The following is a 24,550-nucleotide window of genomic DNA, read 5'->3' as shown; positions in this document are numbered from 1 at the left end:
ACACCATTTGGTCCCAGTGCTTCTCTTACATCCAAATCCCTCATCAGCTGTAGCATCTCATTCATGTCAGCTGGAATTTCTGCCATGCCAGTCATCCTGATTTCCATTTCAGGTTCCCTAAATTCCTCTTCCAACACATTGACTGACTGCAGCTTGTTGTTCATTATTTCACACAATTCTTCTTCTCTTTCTTAAGTTTCATCTCCAGCCCTCAATCGTATTATACAGTCACTACTTGTTATACGTTGAACCGGTAAACGATAACTCTATCTATCTATTTATCTATCTATCTATTGCCAGACACCATAATCCCATAAGGGGTGGCCATTTGACTTTGACTTATTGGTTTTACGGGGAGGGGCACTAACCCTCCACCAGCCCACTTGTTGACATGTAGGGAGCAAGTATGTGTTGGGTATATGGTTACCACCCAGCGTTGTAAATGGTTTCTTGGCTTACAGGAAACCATTTGGCTTGTCACTCAATGTAAAGCCGCCTGTAAAGGAAAGAAGAGCAATAAGAAGTGACAGGAAAGATGGGAGATATAGGAAGAGAGGAGGGCAGGCACAGAAAAAGAATGATAAAGGCTAAGGAAGATGTAGGCAGCACTACATCAAGTGAGTGGATGATGGTCGCCACCACCTACGATAATTCGCAACAACAATAACAAAAAAGTTACACCCCAAAATCCAATTTATGATGAATTTCCCACTATATTGATACTGCCATCGGAAAATTTTCGTACGAAGCGCCAGGCACACGCAAGGCGACTTTCACTTGTCTCAGGCAAGATGGCGGCCCCAGTGTGCAGAGCATTGTTTTGGTCCAGTTGCGCAGTCCTGCCACCCCTTCAAAGCCCTGTCTTTTCCATTTGTTCACGTGTGCCCCCCTGCTATCGTCACCTCTCAACCAAGCATTGTGCTACACTATACAATGCGTAGCACTAGGCCAACGTTGCGCAAGTGTGATTAATGTGTTGTTGCAACAATTTACAGTACGTGAGTAATGCTGCCTGTATTGGTGTGATAATGTTTGTTTTGGTCTTGGAGATGACTTGGAGTGACACAGGGAGTGATTAAGGTGGGTTTTCATTTTTGTTTCAGTCTTGGGTAGGTGACTTTGGGAAGCTGAGTTGACGTAACCCCCCTTTTATAATACTATATATTTCAATCCTCCAATTTATGATAAATCATTATACGTTAAGGTGTGATCTGACTTAACCTCGTTGTATAATGAGTAGTGACTGTACTGTCCTTAACTTTCAGTTTACCATTTACAAACTTATAAAATAGTTTCAGCTCTTTTTTACATCTCGTTACAATATCTTTTTCGTATTTCCTTTCTTCCTCTCTCTGCACACTTACGTATTCATTTCTTACCTGCTTGTACTCCTCCCAAGCCCTTTCACTATACTGTACCTTCTTCTCACTTTATTCCATGCTCTTTTTCTTGCCTCATGTGCCATTCTGCATTTGTTGTTAAACCATTCTTTCTTCCATTCCATAGCTGTAGAGAATTTTGGGACATACAGTAATTACTAACTCCTGTTTTATATACTTCTATCAAAAACTTATATTTCTCATCAACATTTGTAATCGCATTCATTTTACTCCAGTCTACATTTTGGAAAAAGTTCCTCAGGGAAGCAATGTCTGCCTTCCTGTGATTGTATCTATTTTCTCTGTGTTTTTCATCTCTTTCTCCTTCTCTTACTCCCATCACTTCCATCTTAATAACCAGATGATTACTTTTACCAAAAGTTATTGGTAGGTTATGATCCTTACATTATTTGGGTCCTATGTGAATTCTAAGGCGAGCTTTGATAGTTCGTCGTCACCCCTGATTCTTGTATTTTCTTTAATTATTTGGGTTAACATGTTTTCCATCACCAAATCCATCAATTTATTTCCCCATGATTCCTCATTCTTTGCAACATCCATACTTTCCCAGTCAATTTCTCTACAGTTAAAATCGTCCATTATTATTATTATTATTATTATTCTATTTCTTGGTTCAGTTAATGGCTTTAGTTTAATAATGGATTCTCTTATTAACAGTTCATAATCTTTTGTCCATGCCTTAGTTTTGGGGGGCATATAAAATACTATTACTGTACATCTATTATTTCTCCATAACAGTCCTCTATTTGAATTCCCAAAAGTTCAGCCATGGTATTATCAATTTTATATTTTTTGCACTTGGTCATTATGGGTTAAAATCATTATACCTCCCCCAAACTTGCTGTCTCTCTCCTTCCTCCAAATATTGTAATTTTTCCATCCAAATAATTTCATATCAACATCTTGGGCCAACTTTGTCTCCACCAAGCATACAATTTCAAGTTTCTTTTCATTTATATAGTCTCCAGTTTCCCCTTTCTTAGATATTAACCCATCTAATATACTATAGCACCAGCCATGTGTGTGTGTGTATTTTGGGCAGCCAAAACTATCTATCTATCTCTGTCTATTGCCAGATGCCTCAATCCCGTTTGGGGTGGCCACAAACAAATCGCCTCCACGTCGTCCTGTCCCCCGCCATTTCACTGCCCTGCTCCCAACTCACACCCACCTCTCTCATATACCTCTCTACTCCATCTCATCCTCGGCCTCCCCCTCCCTCTTCCCCCCTCCACTTCACTCACATACACTCTCTTCGTCAGTCTTTCACCCTCCATCCTCTCCACATGGCCAAACCACCTCAGTGTGTTCCTCATAACACTTCCTATCACATCCACACCACAACGCTTCTTTATATCCTTATTCGTCAGCCTGTCTCTCCATGTGACTCCACAGGCTTCTCTTAAATAACTCATTTCCACTGCTCTCACTCTTGACTTGTGTCCTTCCAACAACGTCCAAGCTTCACTTCCATACGTTAGAGTTGGTATCACAATATGTACTGTCATGTAGTAACTTTTTCACTTCCATGCTCACTTCCCTGTTTCTAATCACTGCTTTCAAAGAACCTGCTACCTTTCTTCTCTGCTGTACCCTTTCAAGCACTTCACATTCAAAACTACACATTCAAATCGCACCAAAATTGGCACAGAAATCGCAAAAAAATTGTTGATGTGAAAAAACTTGGTCCCATCACGATTGAAAATTTTTTACTATATTTAATGAGCGATCACATTTGGACCAAAAAAACGCTGCTCCTGGCGCCCGGCATAGGATATCCGTAGAATTTTTTCCCCGCAGGTACAACTAAAGTATTTCAGACTTGCGTTCGGACAACTTGGGTTCCATTCCCGAAGCTGCAAATAACACGATCAGTTGGTTAGCCGCAAAAAATCCAAGTGACAGTGTTACACTAGAACAGCACATAAATGCGAGAGCCCTCCCCAGGAGCAAGTGCGAGGGGCCCGAAGGGCCCACGAACACTTGTCTACATTACTATACATGATACTTAGATTTACTACCTTGATTTTATCTTTACTCATTCTTCTCTTTTTCATATTCATAACCATCCCCCTTGTTTCCTTCACTTCTAGTTCCTCACATACCACTTTCTTACTTTCATATCCATCGCTATCCAAAAAAAAAATTTACGTTCTTCTGTCCTCCTGTCATTTTTTTCCTTGTTCCTTCAAAGATTTAGAAATTTCTCTTTCTTCTTCATTCAAATCTTCGTACTGTACTATAATATTTTCCATCTCTGCCTCTTTCCTTAATTTCCAGGTCACGTTAAGTATATCGTTTACTACACTTTCTGATAATAACTTAACACTCATTGGTCTTGCTTCCCCTTTCTTATATGGTCCTATCCTCCTTACTTCCTCAATTTCTTTTTCCCACTTGTTTCCTTTGGAATCGATCTTGTCCAGTATTTTTCTCACTTGATTCGAGTCTGTCTTGAGTCTCACAGGTCAAACCTTTTCTTCCTCCTCCCTGTTTCCAAATATTACCACACATCTGTTCCTTTCTATAGTTTCTCTCACTATTTTCTCATTTTTCTTCAATATTTTCACTATATTTTACTCAGTTTCTTTCATGTTCATTTCCCTTTCTTCCTAAATGATTTCCCTTAAGCTGACCACTTCTTTTTGTTCTTCCTCCACATGTCCCCACTTTGCCTTTTGCTCTTCTAACAGTACTCATCTACTTAGTTTTGTTACTGCTCGCTTCTGGTTTTCTCGTTAATTCAGTTAAGTAAAAACCTAAATATAACGGACTTCAATAGACCGGAATTTGCTTTTATCAGACTCGAGGAACCACCGGACTAAATTCCTATATATCAGAAAAAGTCCGATAAAGCCAGAAGCAGTCCGGACTGTCTGACCACTTCAGCTATGCTCACCACAATAAGGTAAATAAAAGACATGTTTTTCAGTGTACAGTACAGTACAGTATTATTATATATATTATACCATTTGATTAATGTAGTAAAGTTAAAACACAGTACACTACCACAATGGTATTCAAAACAGTTTAAAAACCATTCATGTGATCTGGACTAATGTCTGATACATCGGAAAAAGTCTGGGTTAGCAGGGGGAAGTCCGGGTGTCGCTTTTATCGGAATTTTGCATTTTTCGGAATGGTTTGGGCCCCAATTAGTCCATTATAGTGAGGTCTTACTGTATTTTCTTGTTTCATATTCTCGACCTCCTGGTTCACCGTCGCATTGGCCTGTATCAGACTCTGTATAGTGTTTTCGGTATTTTCAGGCATGTTTCTTGATGCTAGATCCTCCACTTTCTTTTCTAGTTCACTAATTCTCATGATCAATGTTTTAACTAAATCCATCATACTTGTTTCAGAGTCAAATCCTGGAAATTTGGGTCCCTTGGGTGTGTGTGCGTGTGTGTATGTCTGTGTGCGCGCGTGCGTGCCGGGATTGGTTCAGTGTTTCCGGCAAGGAGGGACTAGCAAATTGGAGTACGGTAGCTGAAGATGCTCTGAGAAGAAAAAATGAAGAAGTGTCTTTGAGTGCTGTGGCAGTTCTGCAGCACATAACACTGTCTTCAGCTGTCAGGCATCCCTTTTTCTGTTTAACACACTCACTTATAAACCTCTCCATCTCATCCTTCATCTCCTTCTACATCTCTCTTTTCCACGTCACCAGTGCTGTATGTAGGCAAGCAGATGCTGATTGTTGGCAGCATCAAGATGGAAAACTATATGATACTTTGATCAGCGTAGCATCTGAATCATGTGATTCAGTTATTATTCATGTTTTATGAAATACAGTAATGCTTTGGTAGATGATAGTGTTCATCATCATCATCCAGACCTCCTTTCCCACCTTTGGGCAGGGTGAGGAGTAGCAATGTCCAGACAGCCCAAATTTGCCCAGCCCAATGAGCTTTACCTCAATTTACTCACCGTTCAAGCCCCCGGAATCCTGGCTGTATCTGATATGCCACAAACATTCACCACGTTGTGTAGCTTCACATGCATGTATCTGATAGAGTCAGTCTGGATGCTGTCATGTTAAAAAGGGGTGCCAAATCCCTGATCATGTGCTTCTTCTCACAGTATTCATCCCTCCAGCTTGATCTCTAGCCTCACCGACTTCCAAACCTCTCTTCCTCACACACTCATCCACCATATCCCTCCACCTTCTCCTTGGCATACCTCACCCCCTCCATCCTTCAGATTCACCAGATATACCTTTTTCACCACTCTGTTGTTATCCATTCTCTCCACATGACCATGCCATCTCAGTACACTCTCTTCATTTCCTGTGTCCACATACTTCCTTACTCCACATCTTTCACAGATTACATTATTTCATATCCTATCCACTCTCTGTGCTGCACATATATTCCTCAGCAGTTCCATCTCCACTGCTCTCACCCTTGACTTCATTTTCATGCCACACCATAGTCTCACATCCATATTTTAAAGTTGGCACTAACACTCATGTAAGCCTCGTCCAGCTGCAACACTCAAGCCTCTGTTTCTTATCAAGGCCTTCATAGCACCAGCTACTTTCCTTCCTTGTGTCACTCTACTTTCCACTTCTTTTGGACATTTTCCTCTTTTTTCAGTCCTTGTACCCAGGTATTTGAACTCTTTCACCAATTCCAGTTTCTCTCCATTCACTGTAACATCGCACATGGAGTCACCTTCTCTCTCAGTAATCATCACTTGACTCTTTTCTACGTTTACCCTTAAGGCATGACGCTCACAGACATCAGCAAAACTCTGCGTCGGTCTACCGAGTTCTTGTCCGGTATTTGCAAGTAATGCTGCATCATCAGCTTACAACAAATTTCAGATATTCCATCCATCACCATTCATTACCAACACCATCTCCCTCTCCATTACCCGTGTTTTTACTTCTCTCATCACCCCATCCACACACACATATATATATATATATATATATATATATACAGGTAACTCACACGGAGCACGTGGGTTTCGTTCCTACCGTGCCCTGTTAGGTGCGAAATCGCGTATATTTAAACTACTCCGTATTTTGCTCCCTAGACCCCCCAAATGTGTTGTTTTGCTGTTATCTGTCACTGGTAATCACTAGAAAGCACTTTAAGTGGTTAGAAGGTTTATTTAATGTTATAACTCACAAATACAGTACTCCAGAGCAAAACTTCAACACACAAATACTGTACGTAAACACAAGGAAACATTCCGACTTCGATCATAGGTAATCATATAAATCAGGTTAACTGGTACCAGTGCTTTAACTTACAAGTACTTACCAGAACAGTACATATTTAACTTAGAAATGCAGTACTGTGATATCGAATGATTTCAGTACATAATCTGTTAGGAATGGCTGGTGGTTTGGCCATGTGGAGAGGATGGAGGGTGAAAGACTGACGAAGAGAGTGTATGTGAGTGAGGTGGAGGGGGGAAGAGGGAGGGGGAGGCCGAGGATGAGATGGAGGGATGGGGTGGAGAGGTATATGAGAGAGGGGGGTGTGAGTTGGGAGCAGGGCAGTGAAATGGCGGGGGACAGGGCGACTTGGAGGCGATTTGTTTGTGGCCACCCCAAACGGGATTGAGGCGTCTGGCAATAGATAGATAGATAGATAGAATACATTTTCACCTTTTTGATACATGTTTATGGTAGTTTCGAGTTATTTTTTACGTTATCGTTGTGCCCATGCTCATGCTTGGAAAAGGGAGCGAAAAAGTTGAATTTTCAGTCCTAAATGAGAAAACTGCACGTCCTCCAAGGCTAGACTCTGCCACGGGAGAATAAAGTGAAGGGTCAGTAAGATTAGCAATAAGGAAGCTGTGTCACAACTTCCAGCTCCCACACCACGAGAATGGCTAAAAATAGAATCGTAATGCAGTTTCAGAACTAACAATAAGTCTAATTATTACGAATACAGATTCAAAGCAGAAATAAATACGTTTACAGACGGGGAAAACGTACTTCTTCCGTCATAACATGTTCATCTTTCTCTATCATTTTACATTCATCTTTATCATTTTACCTTGTTATTTTCGCAATATATATTGCTGTCTCGTAAACAGGGTGGTTGAGTGTGTTTTGCAAGGGAGGAAAAAGGTTGTATTTTCTGTCTGGGTTGAGATAATGGGTGTAACTATGTGTGGTTAGGCATGGCCACGAGCGAAAAAATCGTACATCCACTCCTCACGATAGCAGGTGGTGAACTGACAGATGATGATGAGAGGGTGAAGTCAAGGTCAGTCTCATGTCCCAGATTTTCGTTCACTGCCCGAAAGTTTCACAGTTTTCTACAAGTTGCATTGCATCAAATGATCCAAACCATTACAGCAAACCTAAGCAAATAGGTAAAGATACCAAGACAAAAATGTATTTTTCTCTTATTATAAGTCTTTAACAAACAAACAAAAATGGCAATATTCCGATACTGATCATGGGTAATCATATAAATCAGGTTAACTGGTTACAAGGCTTTATTTAATGCTTTAATTGCTTACTAGTACATACCAGAACAGTAAATATTTAACTAACAAATACAGTACTGTAGAAAAGCAGTACAGTAAGAGTTTAACGAACAAACAAGAAAGGCAATATTCCAACGCCGGTCATGGGTAATCATATAATTCGGGTTAACTGGTTACAAGGCTTTATTTAATTATTTAACTTTATTTAAGTGCTTACAAGTACAGTTCATACGAGAACAGTAAATATTTAACTTACAAATACTGTACAGTACTGTGGAAAAAACAAACAAATAAAAAAGGCAATATTCTGACGCCTATCAGGTAAACTGGTTGTAAGACTTTATTTCTTGCTTTAATGTTATTTAATAGTACTTTAAGTTGCACATAAACTTACCAGAACAGTACAGTACTATAAATATTTAACTTACAAATACTGTGCTACTGTACTCGGGAATGTCTCACTCACTGAATAATTTCCGGCCTAGATCGTCACGTAATCAAAACAAACCGCGCACTGCGGTGACGTTCGAGAATTTGATCTTTCAAAGGCCTCTCCTGCGTTAATTTGTAGTTTTCATAATGGTTTTTTAATCTTACGTTATCTTATATGTATCCCAGCCCTTACCGTGTATAATTGCGAGCGCGTTCCGTGAGATCGTGTTCCGTGCGAGTTACCTGTGTATATATATATATATATATATATATACACACAGTAATCCCTCCAATATCCGGATCAATAGAGCCATCGGTAGGTTTGGTTATTGGTTTCGTCCGGATATTGGGCCCCAGCTTATGGACTTGTACTTATGGACCCTAACTCAGAGAAACACCTATACAACTCCCTCTGGACATGCATAGCACCTATTTAAGACCCAAATCACACCAATAAGGCACATAAATGACTGAAATAAATGCAAAAGAAACATAAAATGAGGGTTTAGAAGTATGTTCATACATTAATAAACATTCTGGTACTTATGGACCCTAACCTAGCCTAACTCTGAAAAACACATTCCTACTGCACATGCATGAGGTAAGTATAGAATGGGAAAAAGTACAGTATGAAACATTCTGGTAAGTATAGTATGGAAAAAAGTACAGTATGAAACATTCTGGCTACTTACAGCAAGTCCCTGGCCACCTCGATGAATAACCGCCTCCTCTTGGACTCTGACAGTAAGAACGATTTCCTGAAGCACTTGCAGTACACTCTTCCTGAAGTCTTGCACTGAACTTAGTCAATAACACACAGAAGTCCGTTCTCTTCACAGTGTTCACTTTAGTCCAAATAATGTTCCATTTTAATTTTGTGTTGCACATTAACTTTTCCCAAGTTGTTTTTATTTTCCAAAGCCAAAACAAAGAAGGTTAGTTACGTTAAATTTTGTTTCCACTGAGTCTTTTCTCTCATTTCGAAAACCTTAACACAACACACTGTTTTTTTCACTGCACAACACTCAAAATTCCCGTGTGGTCTAGTGGAGAAGTTCTTGCTGTTTATTCACTGTCAGAGTCCGAGAGTATCACTGGCAGGCGACCAAGGGGTGCATCGCTGGGTCGTGGTGATGGTGTACCGACTACAGAAGACTCTGACGAAAGCCGCAAACTCACATCGAGCGGTGACTCCACTGTAGCTCATGTGCTGGGCTGTGGCTCGGAGCATGAAGGCCTGTCTTGGGGAGGCAACGGAGTGGAGCCAGGACTTGGCACAGCGGGGGTCACGGGCCTGAAAAAACTGTCAATCGTTGACTGACGCAAGGACCGACGATTCTGGCGATTGATGATGCGCTGCCGGAAAGCATGCACTTCCTCCACGAGTCCCAAGGGCCCCATCTCCCTGTCGCAGTCCGGGTGTTCCAGGTAGTCTAGGACGAACTCTAGATGTTCCCGGAGTGCGCTCAGCTTGGGGATGGCTGGAGTAGTTTCCTGCTGAGAGGAGTCCGCATCATCGTCGCCTTCGTCGTCGGAATCTTCAAGTTCGGGACTGACACCAGCAACCGAAGACGCGATCTTGATATCAGACAACGTCTGATACCCAGGATCGCCCTCGTCGTCGTCCAACCACTCACGTACATCGTCCACATCAACAACGTCGCCGTGCGTACGTAGCCGTGCATGGAAGTCATCCACGTCAAAGCCCAGAAAATCGTGCTCCACATCTGTTCCGAGAAGCAGACGAGACCAACCATTTTCAAGAGTTTTCACAGGGACTTCCTTCCATTCACTAGCCCAGTTGTACAGCGCAGACTTGATGTTGTAGCGGCGAAGGTTTTCCAAAGTCCGCTTGCCTCGAGTGTCACGTCCTTCCCTGCGCTCGTCCTCGTCCTCGAGAACAACCATCACCTCGTCCAGGAACTTCCGACGGTACAGGCGCTTTGTTGCCACGATCACTCCTTGGTCCATGGGTTGAATGAGAGCAGTCGTATTAGGTGGCAGAAACATGCACCTAATACAGCCATTCTCAGCAACCAAGTCCTTGTCGCACGGGTGGGCAGGTGCATTGTCGAGCAGAAGAAGAGTCTTTACCTGGTCGCGAGGGATTCCCAGTGTCTTCGTCTGGTACTGGATGACCTCCTTGACGAAGTGACGGTGAAACCAGTCTTTGAAAATCACAGCTGTGAACCATGCTTTCAAAGAATGGTACCATACGACAGGAAGGACATCCATCACCCCACGAAGGCACCGAGGCTGCTTTGCACGGCCAACAACAACGGGCTTAAGCCGGTGCATGCCGTTAGCACTGGCACAACACAAAGCAGATATCCGTTCCTTAGAAAGCTTGCGGCCAGGTACATGCTTCTCCGTCTCATCGGCTAGAGTGTTCGTTGGCAGCGAGCGATAGAATAGGCCAGTTTCGTCTGTGTTATAGACTTGACCGAGAGTGAGGCCCTCCCTGTCGATCAAGCCTTTCACCTTGTGCCGAAACTCGTCAACTCCATCCTCGTTAGTGTCCAATGCTTCGCCATGTGCTTTACGGTTAGTAAGGCCATGTCGCAACTTGAACGCGAAGAGCCAACCCTCGGATGCCTTGAAGTCTAGGGTGTCGTGAAGCCTTGCAACCTTCTCAGCAGCAGCCTTCAGCTCCGTTCCACGTACCGTCACACCAGCTGCACGTTGCTGTCGGTACCAAATCAACGTGGATCGGTCGATTTCTGCAAACTTGGGGGTAAACATAACCTTCCTTTCCACATTGCGTTTGCTTCTCGACGAGAAGTCAGCTGTGTACTGCATGAGTTTGTCTCGGGAACGTTTGATATCGAACAAAGTCGACCGGGCCAGGTTGTACTCGCGGAGAATGCGGGAAGAAGACCAACCCGCATCAACTTTCTCCAATATCTCCCTCTTCTTTTCCAGAGTCAACACCACTCTCTTCCTTTTCTCAGGTGGCGGGGCCATCATCACACACACTAAGAGGAGGGCCAAGAGCAGCAGGAGGCCTTGCAGCAAGTACGGCATCACCACAAAAGCGAGCACGTGGGCAGCCATTACGAAGAGCGTAGGTCCAGTCGCGGTGAGAGACAGGCGGGAAGTGGGGAGGATGCAGCGGCGCTCTATCGGACGTCGGAGGAATGACGAACCAAAACAATGCTCTCCCGCGGCGCGCGCGGCAAGTTCAAATTACGGATGGCAAAAAATCGATTTTTTAAAATTTATTTTTGGGTTTTCAGACCATTTTGGGAATGTTGAATCCCAGGACGATAAGGTCCGGGTAGTGGGGATGTTCGGTTATTGGGCGTCCGGATATTAGAGTGATTACTGTATATATATATATATATATATATATATATACACACACATATATATATATATATATATGTGTGTGTGTGTGTGTGTGTGTGTGTATATATAGTATATATATATATATATATATATATATATATATCTATATATATATATATATAAGTGGCTGGAGAATGGCTGGGAGAAGGAGGGAGGTGAGAAAACAGGAAGAAATCAGTAGGATAGAAGTTGTGGAAGCAATGAAGAAAGTTAAATCTGGGAAAGCCCCAGGAATTGATGGAGTGTGTGGTGAAATGCTGAAGCATGGGGGAGAGATAGTAGTAGAATGGATGTGGAAGATGTGCAGATTAGCCTGGGAGGAAGGTAGAGTCCCAGAGGATTGGAAGTCAGGTATAATTATTCCCTTGTACAAAGGAAAAGGGGAAAAAGAAGTGTGTGGTAATCATAGGGGCATTTGTCTTCTTAGTATAATAGGAAAAGTGTATGGTAGCATACTTATTGACAGAGTTAGAGAAAGAACAGAGAAATTAGTTGGAGAAGAACAGGGAGGCTTTAGGAAGGGAAGAGGTTGTGTAGATCAGATATACATTCTTAGATCTTTAGTGGAAAAGTTTCTAGAGAAGGGAAAGAAGTTGTTTGCGGCTTTCATGGATTTGGAGAAAGCATATGACAGGGTGGATAGACAAGGATTGTGGAAAGTGTTAAGAATATATGGAGTAGATGGGAAGTTGTTGAATGCTGTGAAGAGTATGTACGGTGGTGCGAAGGCTGCAGTGTGTGTGGATGGTGAACTAAGTGAATTTTTCTCTTTGAAAGTTGGGTTGAAACAGGGATGTGTCATGTCTCCATGGTTGTTCAGTCTGTACATGGATGGGGTAATAAAAGAGGTACAAGGTAGGGTAGTGGATGTTGGAGTGGCCCTGGTGAGAGAGGATAGTGTTTGGAAACTCCCTGTAATGTTGTTTGCAGATGATACAGTGTTGTTGAGTGAAGACGAAGGGGAGCTGCAAGGCTTGGTGGATGAGTTTGGGAGAGTGTGTAAGAAACGGAATCTGAAGGTGAATGTAGGGAAGAGTAAAGTGATGGTCTTTGAGAGAGGTGAAGTCAGTGAATGTACAGTGAGGTTGGATGGTGAGGAATTGGAAAATGTGAGTACGTTTAAGTACTTGGGTAGTGTGATGAGTAAGGATATGGAGGTTTGGAGAGTGAAGTGCTTGAAAGGGTACAGCAGGGAAGAAAGGTTGCTGGTTCTTTGAAAGCAGTGATAAGAAACAGGGAAGTGAGCATGGAAGTGAAAAAGTTACTACATGACAGTATTGTGATACCAACTCTAACGTACGGAAGTGAAGCTTGGACGTTGTTGGAAGGACACAAGTCAAGAGTGAGAGCAGTGGAAATGAGTTATTTAAGAGGAGCCTGTGGAGTCACATGGAGAGATAGGCTGACGAATGAGGATATAAAGGAACATTGTGGTGTTGATGTGGATGTGATAGGGAGCGTTATGAGGAACACACTGTGGTGGTTTGGCCATGTGGAGAGGATGGAGGGTGAAAGACTGACGAAGAGAGTGTATGTGAGTGAGGTGGAGGGGGGAAGAGGGAGGGGGAGGCCGAGGATGAGATGGAGGGATGGGGTGGAGAGGTATATGAGAGAGGGGGGTGTGAGTTGGGAGCAGGGCAGTGAAATGGCGGGGGACAGGGCGACTTGGAGGCGATTTGTTTGTGGCCACCCCAAACGGGATTGAGGCGTCTGGCAATAGATAGATAGATAGATATATATATATATATATATATATATATATATATATATAAAACATACACTCATACCTCGAGTACCTTGGGCAATAGGGACTGGACAAGGACCGTGGTACTCAAATCTGCGTGACCCAGACAATATGTTTACATTTATAATGGTACAATGTGTTCTGGCAACTTTCCATAACTCTCATTTTTACCGCTTCTTACAACCTAATCCCACTTAAATTACCCCCACTTGCACCTACCATCAGGTAAAACATTGAAAGAGATATAACTATTGTAATTAAAAACATCAGTTGTATTAAAAAATAGCATTAGCAAAAAACAGAAGCTGGGCTGGGTACCCTTTTGTTGATACGTAGCTCCATGGTATTTTCCTCCCGACCGTCACCCCCAATGTTGTTGTCAAAGTTTCACCTTCTCTTGTGTCATATGGCCTTCAGGAGAGACCTTAGCCCGTATGGTTAGACGAAAATTTATGGGTCTGACAGTTTTAGGGGATGAAATAGAACGAAAATTTGTGCTTACCGGAAAAATTACTTTCATCCTCGTGTTCTCATGAGTTAGCGTTCCGTTTCACATTCTTCATTTGATATCGCGCATCCCTACACATTTCAGACAGACTAAGCATATGGCTAAACTACTCAGTCAGTCCGAAATGTGTTGGGAAGAGTGATACCGAAAGAAGAATGTGAAATGGAATGCTAACTCATGAGAACACATGGATGAAAGAGTACTTTTTTCTGGTTTGCAAACATTTTTGTTCCATTTCATCTCCTAAAACTGCTAGACCCATAAATTTTAGTCTAACCATACAGCCTAACATCTCTCCCGGAGGCCACATGATACGAGAAGGCGAAACTTTGACAGCATTATGGGTGGGGGTGGGGGAAGAGTGCTGGGAAGCTACATATCAACACAAGGGTACCCAGCCCGACTTTTGTTTTGTTAATGTAATGCTAAGTGTTTTAGGGTCGGCTTCCCATCCCTTTAACGCCTAGTGTTTAGCTGGGTTCCCTTTCTAGACCGGAGCTTAGACAAATAGGAGAGAGGCAGGACACAAAAACTCAAGGCAACACCTTACATATGTATTACTAAATTCAACAGTGGAACGAGTAGATGTCAGGAATACAGTTATACTGGACAATTATAATTCTTGGGCCTAGATATGGGTTATTAGTATCGCACAGGATACTATGCAAGTCAAGGTCGGTTAGGATGAATAGCACTTAGGGCAGCAGTATATGTATTATTATTGCAGGAAGTCCAAGATATATATATATATATATATATATATATATATATATATATGGATGGAGTGGGTGGCACTATTTCACTGTTGGTAGTCATTACTTAAACACTAGGGTCTGTGTATGATTTAGTGCAATGCGGAGTTGTTAGATGGTAGCTTATTCACAATAATAGACCCGTATTTCACTGCTAGGCTGTGTTCACGGTTTCACTGTTAATTCTGTTTACTCCACCACTTCTATGTTGTCACTGGTGTTTCTCACACTGACTTCCTTCATATGGTTAATTCACTGCTCTACCTTTATGTCACTAAGTCACGGACGCTGTGCTTTCACTGTCACTCCTTTCGGGTCTGGGCATCATGGCGGTCAGGTACAAGGGCGGCGGGAGTGGCTCAGTCTTCTTACTGATGGGGCTGGGTTCCGTTGGGAGCCTCTGTGTTCAGGGGCCATGGGATCACGCGTAGGGGCATCCTCTCTCATCCTGGGCTGCGGGTGGCGAAGGGCCCCGCGCTTTCGGGGCTTGGGGCGGGAGTACGGCCCTCGGGGCTGGAGCCAAATAACTGCCTGAACTTCTCGCTCAGGCACCTGACGGAGGATGAAGATCTCCGGCGTCTGGGTGTAGGGAGGTCCCACCCGGGGGTCCTGGGGGCGGTCTGGAGGTCCCGAGGGCTGCAGTCCCTGGTGTTCAGTGACGCCGTCAGGAAGGGGGCTGTGGTGCCAGCTTACGTCAGGGTCCGTCAGGTGGGTCCTCTCTAGATTCGGCTGCAGGGAGAAGAGCCTGGTGGAAGTCACGGGGTCTCTCTAGTACTCCTCCAGGCTGGGGGCTCCCTCTGGGTCGCAGGTTGATGAGCAGGAGTCAGCACCTGATGGAGGAGCGGCTACCGGCCGTCTCCTGCCTTAGGGCCAGGCTACTGGCCATGGCCTTATGGGGGCGCGGCTGCAGGCCGTTGCTAAGGCCCAGCTACTGGCCGTGGCCTGGGGAGAGGAGCGGCTACAGGCCGTCTCCTGACGAAGGCAGGAGTGGCTACAGGCCGTCTCCTGATTCCCTCTGGAGTGGCTACAGGCCGTCTCCTGCAGGAGGGTTGAATGGCTACAGGCCGTCTCTCTAGGGGCACCTGCAGAGCAGCTACAATCAGTCTCTCGAGGGGCACCTTCAGAGTGGCTACAGGCCATCTCCTGTTTGCCTCTGGAGTGGCTGCAGGCCGTCTCTTGTAGGAGGGTTGAGCGGCTGCAGGCCGTCTCATTGGGGGCACCTTCAGATCAGCTACAGGCCGTCTCCTGACGAAGGCGGGAGCGGCTACAGGCTGTCTCCTGACGAAGGCGGTAATGGCTACAGGCTGTCTCCTGACGAAGATGGGAGCGCCGTCTCCTGATTCCTTCGAGAGCGGCTACAGGCCATCTCGTTGGGGACACCTTCAAAGCGGCTACAGGCTGTCTCCTGACGAAGGCGGGAGCGGCTACAGGCCGTCTCCTGATGAAGGTGGGAGCAGCTACAGGCTGTCTCCTGATTTCCTCCAGAGCGGCTGCAGGCCGTCTCCTGTTGGAGGGTTGAGCGGCTACTGGCCATCTCAGGGGTGCTGGCTGGAGCTGGTGTAACAGCTCCGCTCCGATGTTGGTTGGGGTCGGCTCGCCCAGAAGGTAGTCTTGTATTCCTGCAATGATGGCTGCGGGCGAGCTCCTGATCATAGGGGCACGGTAATGGCCACTGTACGTTCCTCAGCTGCTTCCCCCTGCAGCCCCGCGACGACGGCCACTGTACATTTCGGGAAAGGAACGGCCACTGTACGTCCTTCGGCTGCAGCCACATCTGGAGCTCACCTTGGTGTGATGGCCACTGTATGCGCATTGACAGGCAAATGCAGGAGGAGTGGAACTGCAATGGCGTCCACTGTACGCGTCGGGAAGGGAATGGCCACTGTACGTCCCTCATCCACCTCCTCCTCCTAAGGGAGTAGCACCGTGGTAACGGCCACTGTACGTACCGGGGAGGGAACGGCCACTGCACGTACCGGGGAGGGAACGGCCACTGCACGTCCCTCAGCTACTTCCCGTTGGGCAGGCAGACCCGCGGTGACGGCCACTGTATGCTCTGGGGAGGGAACGGCCACTGTACGTCCCTCATCCGCCTCTTCCTCCTTCGGGAGCAGCCCCGCGGCGACGGCCACTGCACATGCCAAGGAAGGAACGGCCACTGTACATCCTTCTGCTGCTACCCCAATGGGCTGTGGAACCGCGATGACGCCCACTGTACGCGTCGGGGAAGGTACAGCCACTGTACACCCTTCGTCCACAGTCCCGAGGGTTCTCCCGGAGGAGAAGGTCCTTTGCGCGGCCCACTCTCCACCCCTCGGCTGCGTGGGATGCCCTTCTGTCTCTCCCTCCAAGTGTGGCTCCCTGGGGGTGCTGCCATTCCAGGAGTGGTGGCAAGGTCCTGTCGCTGAAGGCGGGGTTCATGCCCTCCAGCCTACCCCTGGATGATGCCAGATCCTGACGGACTCCCCACGGGCGACATGCCATAGCCAACCCCTGACGGCGCCCCAACCTAGAGGCGACTGCAGTCCCAGGCCTCCCAGGGCCAGCCCCCGGACCCCAAGGCGGGACCGCTCTGGCCTCACTCACTGTCAACCCTCTGCCAGGAGCAAGGAGCGGCAGGCCCGACTCCTGACATTGGCCCCAGTTCCGAGGGCCCTTCACCAGGTCGAGGCCTGAGCAGGAAAGAGCCTCCCTGCACTCCAGAACAGACACTCGCCTGGGCCGCGATGCTCCCGAGAGCTGTCCCGTGCCTTCTGCAGGAGGGCTTCCCAGTAGGGCTCCCTCCAACCCCTGGGCACCACCTCATTTAAGCCCAGACCTCAGCACCCCAGTGACGATGCCTCAAGACCCCAGTGTCGTGCTAGAGACTTAATAACGACAGTGGCTGTATGTGGTATAGAAACAGTGAGACAGAAACACCACCCATAAAGTGTCTCTACCTCAGTTTATCCAGAGTGCTGTGTTAATGCCTAAGCTCCCTAGAACCAGAGTATTATACTAGTGTGTGGCCAAGAGACCAATATACCACGTAGAAGTCCAAAGAGACCGAGTTTATGAACAGTGTCACCATATATATGTGATATTCTCTTGTAACTCAGGTGTAAGCACAGTGCCCATGTGATATATTGTACCAGTGTTCACTGACCTGTCATTATACCCCATCCACATTCAGTGTACCATTGTATGTTTATTGTAAGGAAGTTGGACTAAGGCAATATATGTGTTAAGGTGTCTTGCCGAGTTTTTATGCCTTTTCCCTTTGTAAGTGTTCTATTTCTGGTCTAGAAAGAGGACCCTGCTCAGTCGCTGATGTCTTTAGAACGAGAAATTGGTCTAAAAACATCCAGCATAACACTCTCAACTAACGCGAGTTTAAACAGTGCGTTTTCGTTTTAATGCGAGCAAATATTTAAGGAGATATGTTTAACTAACAAGGGTTTCTCGATTTAACACGACTTTACACGAACGTGATGTTTTCAAATTAGCCGCGTGTGCCTTGGACAGTCCCGAGCCAATAGACCATCTTGGGGACGATTTGATTTATTCAGTTGAAAAAAAATATATGTATATTTTGTATCTCTTTCATTATGGTAAATTAAATTTACATATCAGGACAGCAGAGAGAGGAGAGACTGCAGAGCGAGGAGGGGGAGCGGCGGGAGGTGGGGAAAGGCAGGAGGTGGGGGAGCAGGGTGAGGAGGGACAGCAGCAGACGACGAGTGATGCATAGATGAAGTGATACTGTGTGTTGTTATTGTTTGTGACCTACTTACCGTAGTGAAAATGTTGCTTTTACTGTATTGTTTCTATGACCTACTAATGCATTAATAATGTTGAGGAACTTTCACAATGCCGTGAAAGAAGCAAAATTGAAAGGAAATCCACGTAAAAAACGAAAAAAGTACTATATGTATTTGGGGAGAAGCAAACAATGCTTCAGCCCAACTAGGGCTCAGATGTTATTTACTTCTCCCCAAATATACTGTTTGTTTTTTACATGGATTTTCTTTCAAATTACAGAAATATTGTTGCTTTTAAGTTTAGAGTAGCATAACTTCCCAAATGGGTAGACTTTCCTAGAGTCCAGGAATGTAACCCCCAATATTACCATTGTTTCTTATGGGGAAATTATGTTTAAATAACCCGTTTTTAGATAATGGGACCTCTCCAGGAACATAACCCTTGCGTTATTTGAGAAGTTTGTGTGTATATATATATATATATATATATTCCCATTCATCAGGCTTTCAAAATATTCTTTCCATTTAGGCTTTACTTCATCCCCATGGGTTAATAGTCTACAACCTGTATCCTTCACACCTTCACATTCTTTCTGCTGTCATGTTTACATTTCCACCTCTTTCCAGAATAACTTCCCATTTTCAGAGTAGTTTGCATTCATTTTTGTTCCCAGATTATCATTTACATCCTTCTTTTTCCTCTTCACGAGTCTCTGTATGTGTTTCTTGCTCTCAATATATTCAGTCCTTTTTCAACTGAACCCCTGTCCTGTAACCACTCTAACCACTTCTTCCTCATTTCCTCCACTGCTCTTAAACTTTTCATCCCACCATGCTATACCTTTCTTCTTCGTTGTTACTCTGGCCACACCACACACTGCTTTAGCATTTTAACTAAGCAGTCCCTACAGTATATGCATTACACAGGCTGTCCAGATCCATTTCTTTCCAATGTCACTGATTCTAACTCCTCCCCTACTTTGGTCCTGTATCCATCTGCCATTTCTTTGATCCTCAGCTTCTCGACTTTCAGTTTTTCTCCCTGACTGCTTCCCTCTCTCCTGGTCCACTTCACTCTTCTCAGCTTGGTCTTGCATACCACAATCATATTATCTGACAAACCTCAAGATCGTCCTCTTACGGCCCTTGTATCAGCAACCATTCCCAGCATCGACCTCTCTACAAGCATGTAATCAGTCAGGCTCCTTTCAACACAATCCCCATTCCCTCTATACCATGTATATTTATGTGCATCTTTTTGTTTGAAATACGAGTTACAAATGCACAAACTCCATTCCTGACACATATCCTTCAGTCACTTCCTCTTATCATTTTCTCCTGGTACTCTGTTACAACCCATTATGTTATCCTCAGGACCAGTGCCTACTCTTCCAGTCATATTGCCCATTACGATCACTTTGTATCTCCTGGGAATTTCTCCCACTGCTTCATCCAGCTTATCCCAAAACCCGTCTTTCACTCACACCTATCCTCACACGGTGCATGTGCTGCAGTCTTAGCCACTTTCACCTTCTCAAACTTGAACTTGACATACACCTTGAGCTGACACATTTGTAATCTCTCATTCCGCACTGCCACACCTCATTCATCAACAAAGCAACTCCATCCTTGCATCTTCCTCGTCATTCATGCCTGATCTTATACATTTCACACCCTACCACTCCTTCACGTCACACCCTTTCATCTTTGTTTCACACAATGCCATCACGGCATATCTTGCACTCTTGAACATATTCACTGCTTCCACCCTCTTGCTTTCCTCATTCACACCTCTCACATTCCACATGGCCATGCGAATCTGCCCGTTTGGTTGGGGCCCTGGGCAGGTATTGGGCCCTCCGAGGCTCTCCGAAACAGCTGCCCTCTATACAGTAGAAGTCCAATATTTCGGCATCCAATTCCCCGGCAAATCTGACATTTCGGCAGTTTTGAGAAATAGTCCCATTTACGAAAATCTCCGATCGTTCGGCAGATTCTCTGATTTTTTTCGTCAGTCTTGAAATTCTCCATGAGGCTCGCCAGCTAGCTACCCGCCTTTACCCGCCTTAGTGAGTGAGATAGTGAAAGTGATGGAACGAGTCTACCTCTGCCATGAAGCTCAGAGGCTAGCTCTTTCTCCTATAGCATAAAGAGAGGACAAACATGTAGTGAGTCTAGCATGGGAAAGAGAATCTGTTTCGCCATTCTTCCGCCATTCTTCCGAGTTGTTGCCGTGCTGCTGCCGACTTCTCTTGATTCTTCTGTGTGCTTTGTGAACTTCGTACCGAAATACCTCTGAAATTACTATTCGAGTGTGCTGTAAGCACCGTAACATCAGACAGGAGCTTTGTAACACCTGAGTGGACCAGCCGTTTGTTGTGAACAGTATAAACATCTGCGTGCTTTGAAAATGGCCTCCACGTGTGGAAAGTTAACTGGTGTTAGCAAGAAGCGTACACATAAGATGTGGACTTCTTCCAGCAGTAGCAGACTCCAATCAACCCCTTCTATTGTACATATGTAAATAAGGAACCTAGTATAAGTTTAGGTAAGTGCATGTGAACTTGTAGGCCTACTGTACCATTACATTTATATACAGTATGTTCACTAATTTCTTTATTTTTCATATTCATGTACAGTATAGTACTGTATTCATTACAGTATTGTACAGTATCAAACAGTATACAGTACTCTCTCCAAACACATTTGTAATGATATGAGTAATGATGATAGTGTTCACCGAAACATATAAGGTACTGAGTGGGTAGGGTTTTTGATAATTCGGCAATTTTGATATTTCGGCACTTGCCTGGTCCCATAGATGCCGAAAAATCGGACTTCTACTGTACCGTGTATATTTTGTGCATCTTTTTGTTTGAAATGCGAGTTACAAATGCACAGCCTTCATGCCTGACACGTATCCTTCAGTCGCTTCCCAGTATCATTTTCTCCTGGTACATCATTGCAACCCATTAGTTTATCCTCCAGACCAGTGCCTACTCCTCCATTCCTATTGCCCGTTATGATCACTTTATAGCTCCTGGTCATTTCTCCCACTGCTTCATCCAGCTTATCCCAAAACCTGTCTCTCTCTCTCTCTCTCTCTCTCTCTCTCTCTCTCTCTCTCTCTCTCTCCTGTCATCACACAATGCATATGCTACAATCTTAGCCACTTTCACTTTCTCAGACTTGAGCTTGACATACATACATTTCTTGAGCTAACACATTTGTCATCTGTCATTCCACTCTGCCACACCTCATTCATCATGTAAGGAACTTCTTCCTTGTATCTTCCTCACCCATTCATGCATGACCACACACACTTTATACCTTTCCACTCCACTTCACACCTTTTCATCTTTGTTTCACACAATGCCATCACGGCATATCCCACACTTTTGAAAACATTCACAACTTCCACCATCGTGCTCTCCTCACTCACACCTCTCGCATTTCACATGGCCAAGGAAATCTGCCCATTTGACTGGGGCCCTGGGCAGGTATTGGGCCCTCTGAAACATTTGCCATTATTATGTGATTTTGATGGGGGAATCCGGGAGACACTTAACCCGGCCAAAAACCCTAGTTATATGGTTACCACCCAGCGTAGTGAATACAAGAAACCATTTGGCATGTCGCTCAGTGTAGAGACCATAAAGCGTCCCGACATTGAGTGAGTGGATGATGGGCGTTCCCATCTACCACAAAGCGATATATCGTACACTGAGGTCTATATAAAATGGGTTCAGGGTGAAGGGCCACTTAACCTTAAATCTCAAAAAACCTTATCCTTTCAGGCTTGCCCTCAGTGCCGCCAGGTGCACTACGCTTTCCACAAAAGATAGCATCCTTGTCAGACATAATTTCCTAGTCACAAGTTTCATTACATCACTCACAGAAAGATCTCTCCACTTAATATCACACACTGCAGTATTGTTGTACACTTGCACTGTTATATGGTGGAAGCAGTGGTGTTTCATTGGCCGTACATGGGTGAAACAAAATGAAAGGAAAGTAATCACAGACAGTGTAAACACTGGGTAGTCATCTTGGCTCAAAGATCTGACTGCCGGCTTGCACATGGGGCGCCATGTACGCATGTGATTGTTGTATACAGTCATCATATGTACTGTACTGTGTAAATGAATTTCAATACCGTCATTGCAAAACTAGGTACCAGTATAACTTTAGTTCATCGTTCGGTCAGTTTATCACCAAACCAAACATATAATGAGACCTGACTGAACACTACAGTATTTTATGAGTACTAGTAGCATACTGTATAAGGAGTCTAGAATACAAGGGGCAAACTTACCATGTTTCCATGGTCAGACAGAGGGAGGACTGAAGTATACTCAGTGAACAAAAAAAGAAAATGGGGATTCTGGCAAGTTCGTCCCTTGTATTCCGGACGCCTTATATCTACTCATCATGGTAGGTGGAACTCACGGTGTCTCACTCACTTGATGTAGTGTTACCTTCAGAAAAACTCTACACATAATGAGGAGCCAGAGAGTTTCTTGTAACCCAGGAAACCATATATAGTACAATAAAACCTTAATATGAGGGACTTCAGTAGACCGGGATTTGCTTTTATCGGACTCGAGGAGCTAGCGGACTAAATTCCTATATGTTGGAAAAAGTCCGATAAAGCCAGAAGCAGTCTGGACTTCCTGACCACTTCAGCTATATTCACCACAATAAGGTAAATAAAAGACATGTTTATCAGTGTACAGTACAGTATTATTACATATATTATACCATTTGATTCATGTAGTGAAGTTATAACACATTACAGTACCACAGTGGTAGTCAAAACAGTTAAAAAACAGTTCATGATGTTCGAACTAATGTCTGATCTATCGGAAAAAGTCCGGATTAGCATGGGGAAGTCCGGATGTCACTTTTATCAGAATTTCGCATTTTTCGAAATGGTTTGGGCCCCAATTAGTCCATTAAAGTGGGGTCTTACTGTACTTTACTATATTGGGTGATAACCTGTCAGTCTATCTATCTGTTGCCAGACGCCTTAATCCCATAAGGGGTGGCCACAAAAAAATCGCCTCCATGTCGCCCTGTTCCCCGCCATTTCACTGCCCTGCTCCCAACTCACACCCCCGTCTCTCATATACCATTCCACTCCATCCCTTCATCTCATCCTTGGCCTTCCCCTCCACCTCCCCCCCTCCACCTCCCCCCCTCCACCTCATTCACATACTTTCTCCTCGTTAGTCTCTCGCTCTCCATCCTCTCCACATGGCCAAACCACCTCAGTTTATTCCTCCTAACGCATCCTATCACATCCACATCCACACTACAATGATCCTTCATGTCCTCATTTGTTAGCCTGTCCATGTAACTCCACATGCTCCTCTCAGTCATTGGATCACATTAGGTACCATTTATTCCTTTACTCCCAGAAGCTCGGTGAATAGGCTTAATCTCACTCTTAAAGTGAAAACAAAGCAACTAAAAACCTCCATCCCTTTTCAGACAGAACATGATCACAAACATGCAGGATATTGACAAGTTGCGCACTGCTGTACAAGACGTTCATGTGCCCCTTGAAGTCTTTGAGTAAGTAGTCTTTCTTTTGTTTACTGTATAATAATGTTTTCTTGACTGATGATGTTGTGGGTTAAAACACTCCAACTCATGATGTTCAGCATTATTATGGATAATCCTATGTATGTTTTGATGTCTCAGTATGGCAGAATGACCAGAAAACAGTGCCAAAATTAGGTGAGGTACTGTACATACAGTAGTGCATAAGTCGAGTGTTTTTTGGTTTTAAGTGTTTTTTTTTTTATGGTCTTCTTGGTGTTTAGCATTACTTTGGATATTCCTGTGTGTGTTTTGGCTTCTAAATATGGCAGATTGGCCTGTCAGCAGTGACAAAATTAGGAGGGGTACTGTACATACTGTAGTGTATAAGGTAGGCTGTTTTTTGCTTTTCAGTGCGTTTTTTTTTTTTTTTTTTTTTTTTTTTTTTTTTTTTTTATGGTGTTGAAAATTGTATTGGATAATCCTATGTATGTTTTGATGTCAAAATATGACGAGTGACCGGAAAACACTGCCAAAGTAAGGACAGGTACTGTACACACAGTAATGTATAGGTAAGCTGGTTTTGGGGTTTTGTTGGTTTTCTGCATGGTTTTCTTGGTGTTTAGCAT

General features: G+C 44.4%; 1 protein-coding gene across 1 annotated transcript in view; it reads left to right on the top strand.

The window, feature by feature from the left end:
• MED10 (mediator complex subunit 10) overlaps positions 1-24,550 on the top strand; it is a 46,327-nt gene that overhangs the window by 6,572 nt on the left and 15,205 nt on the right. The window contains exon 2 of the mRNA XM_080277518.1: positions 23,871-23,954. Within this exon, the coding sequence (XP_080133644.1) occupies positions 23,871-23,954 (84 nt within the window). The remainder of the gene's footprint in view (positions 1-23,870; positions 23,955-24,550) is intronic.

This window comes from Coenobita brevimanus, chromosome 70, assembly GCF_032717465.1.
Source record: "Coenobita brevimanus isolate Jiangsu-jjx chromosome 70, ASM3271746v2, whole genome shotgun sequence".
Lineage (NCBI taxonomy): Eukaryota > Metazoa > Arthropoda > Malacostraca > Decapoda > Coenobitidae > Coenobita > Coenobita brevimanus.
The sequence above is the reverse complement of the archived record's forward strand: the minus strand, read 5'-3'. Positions and strand labels throughout refer to the sequence as shown.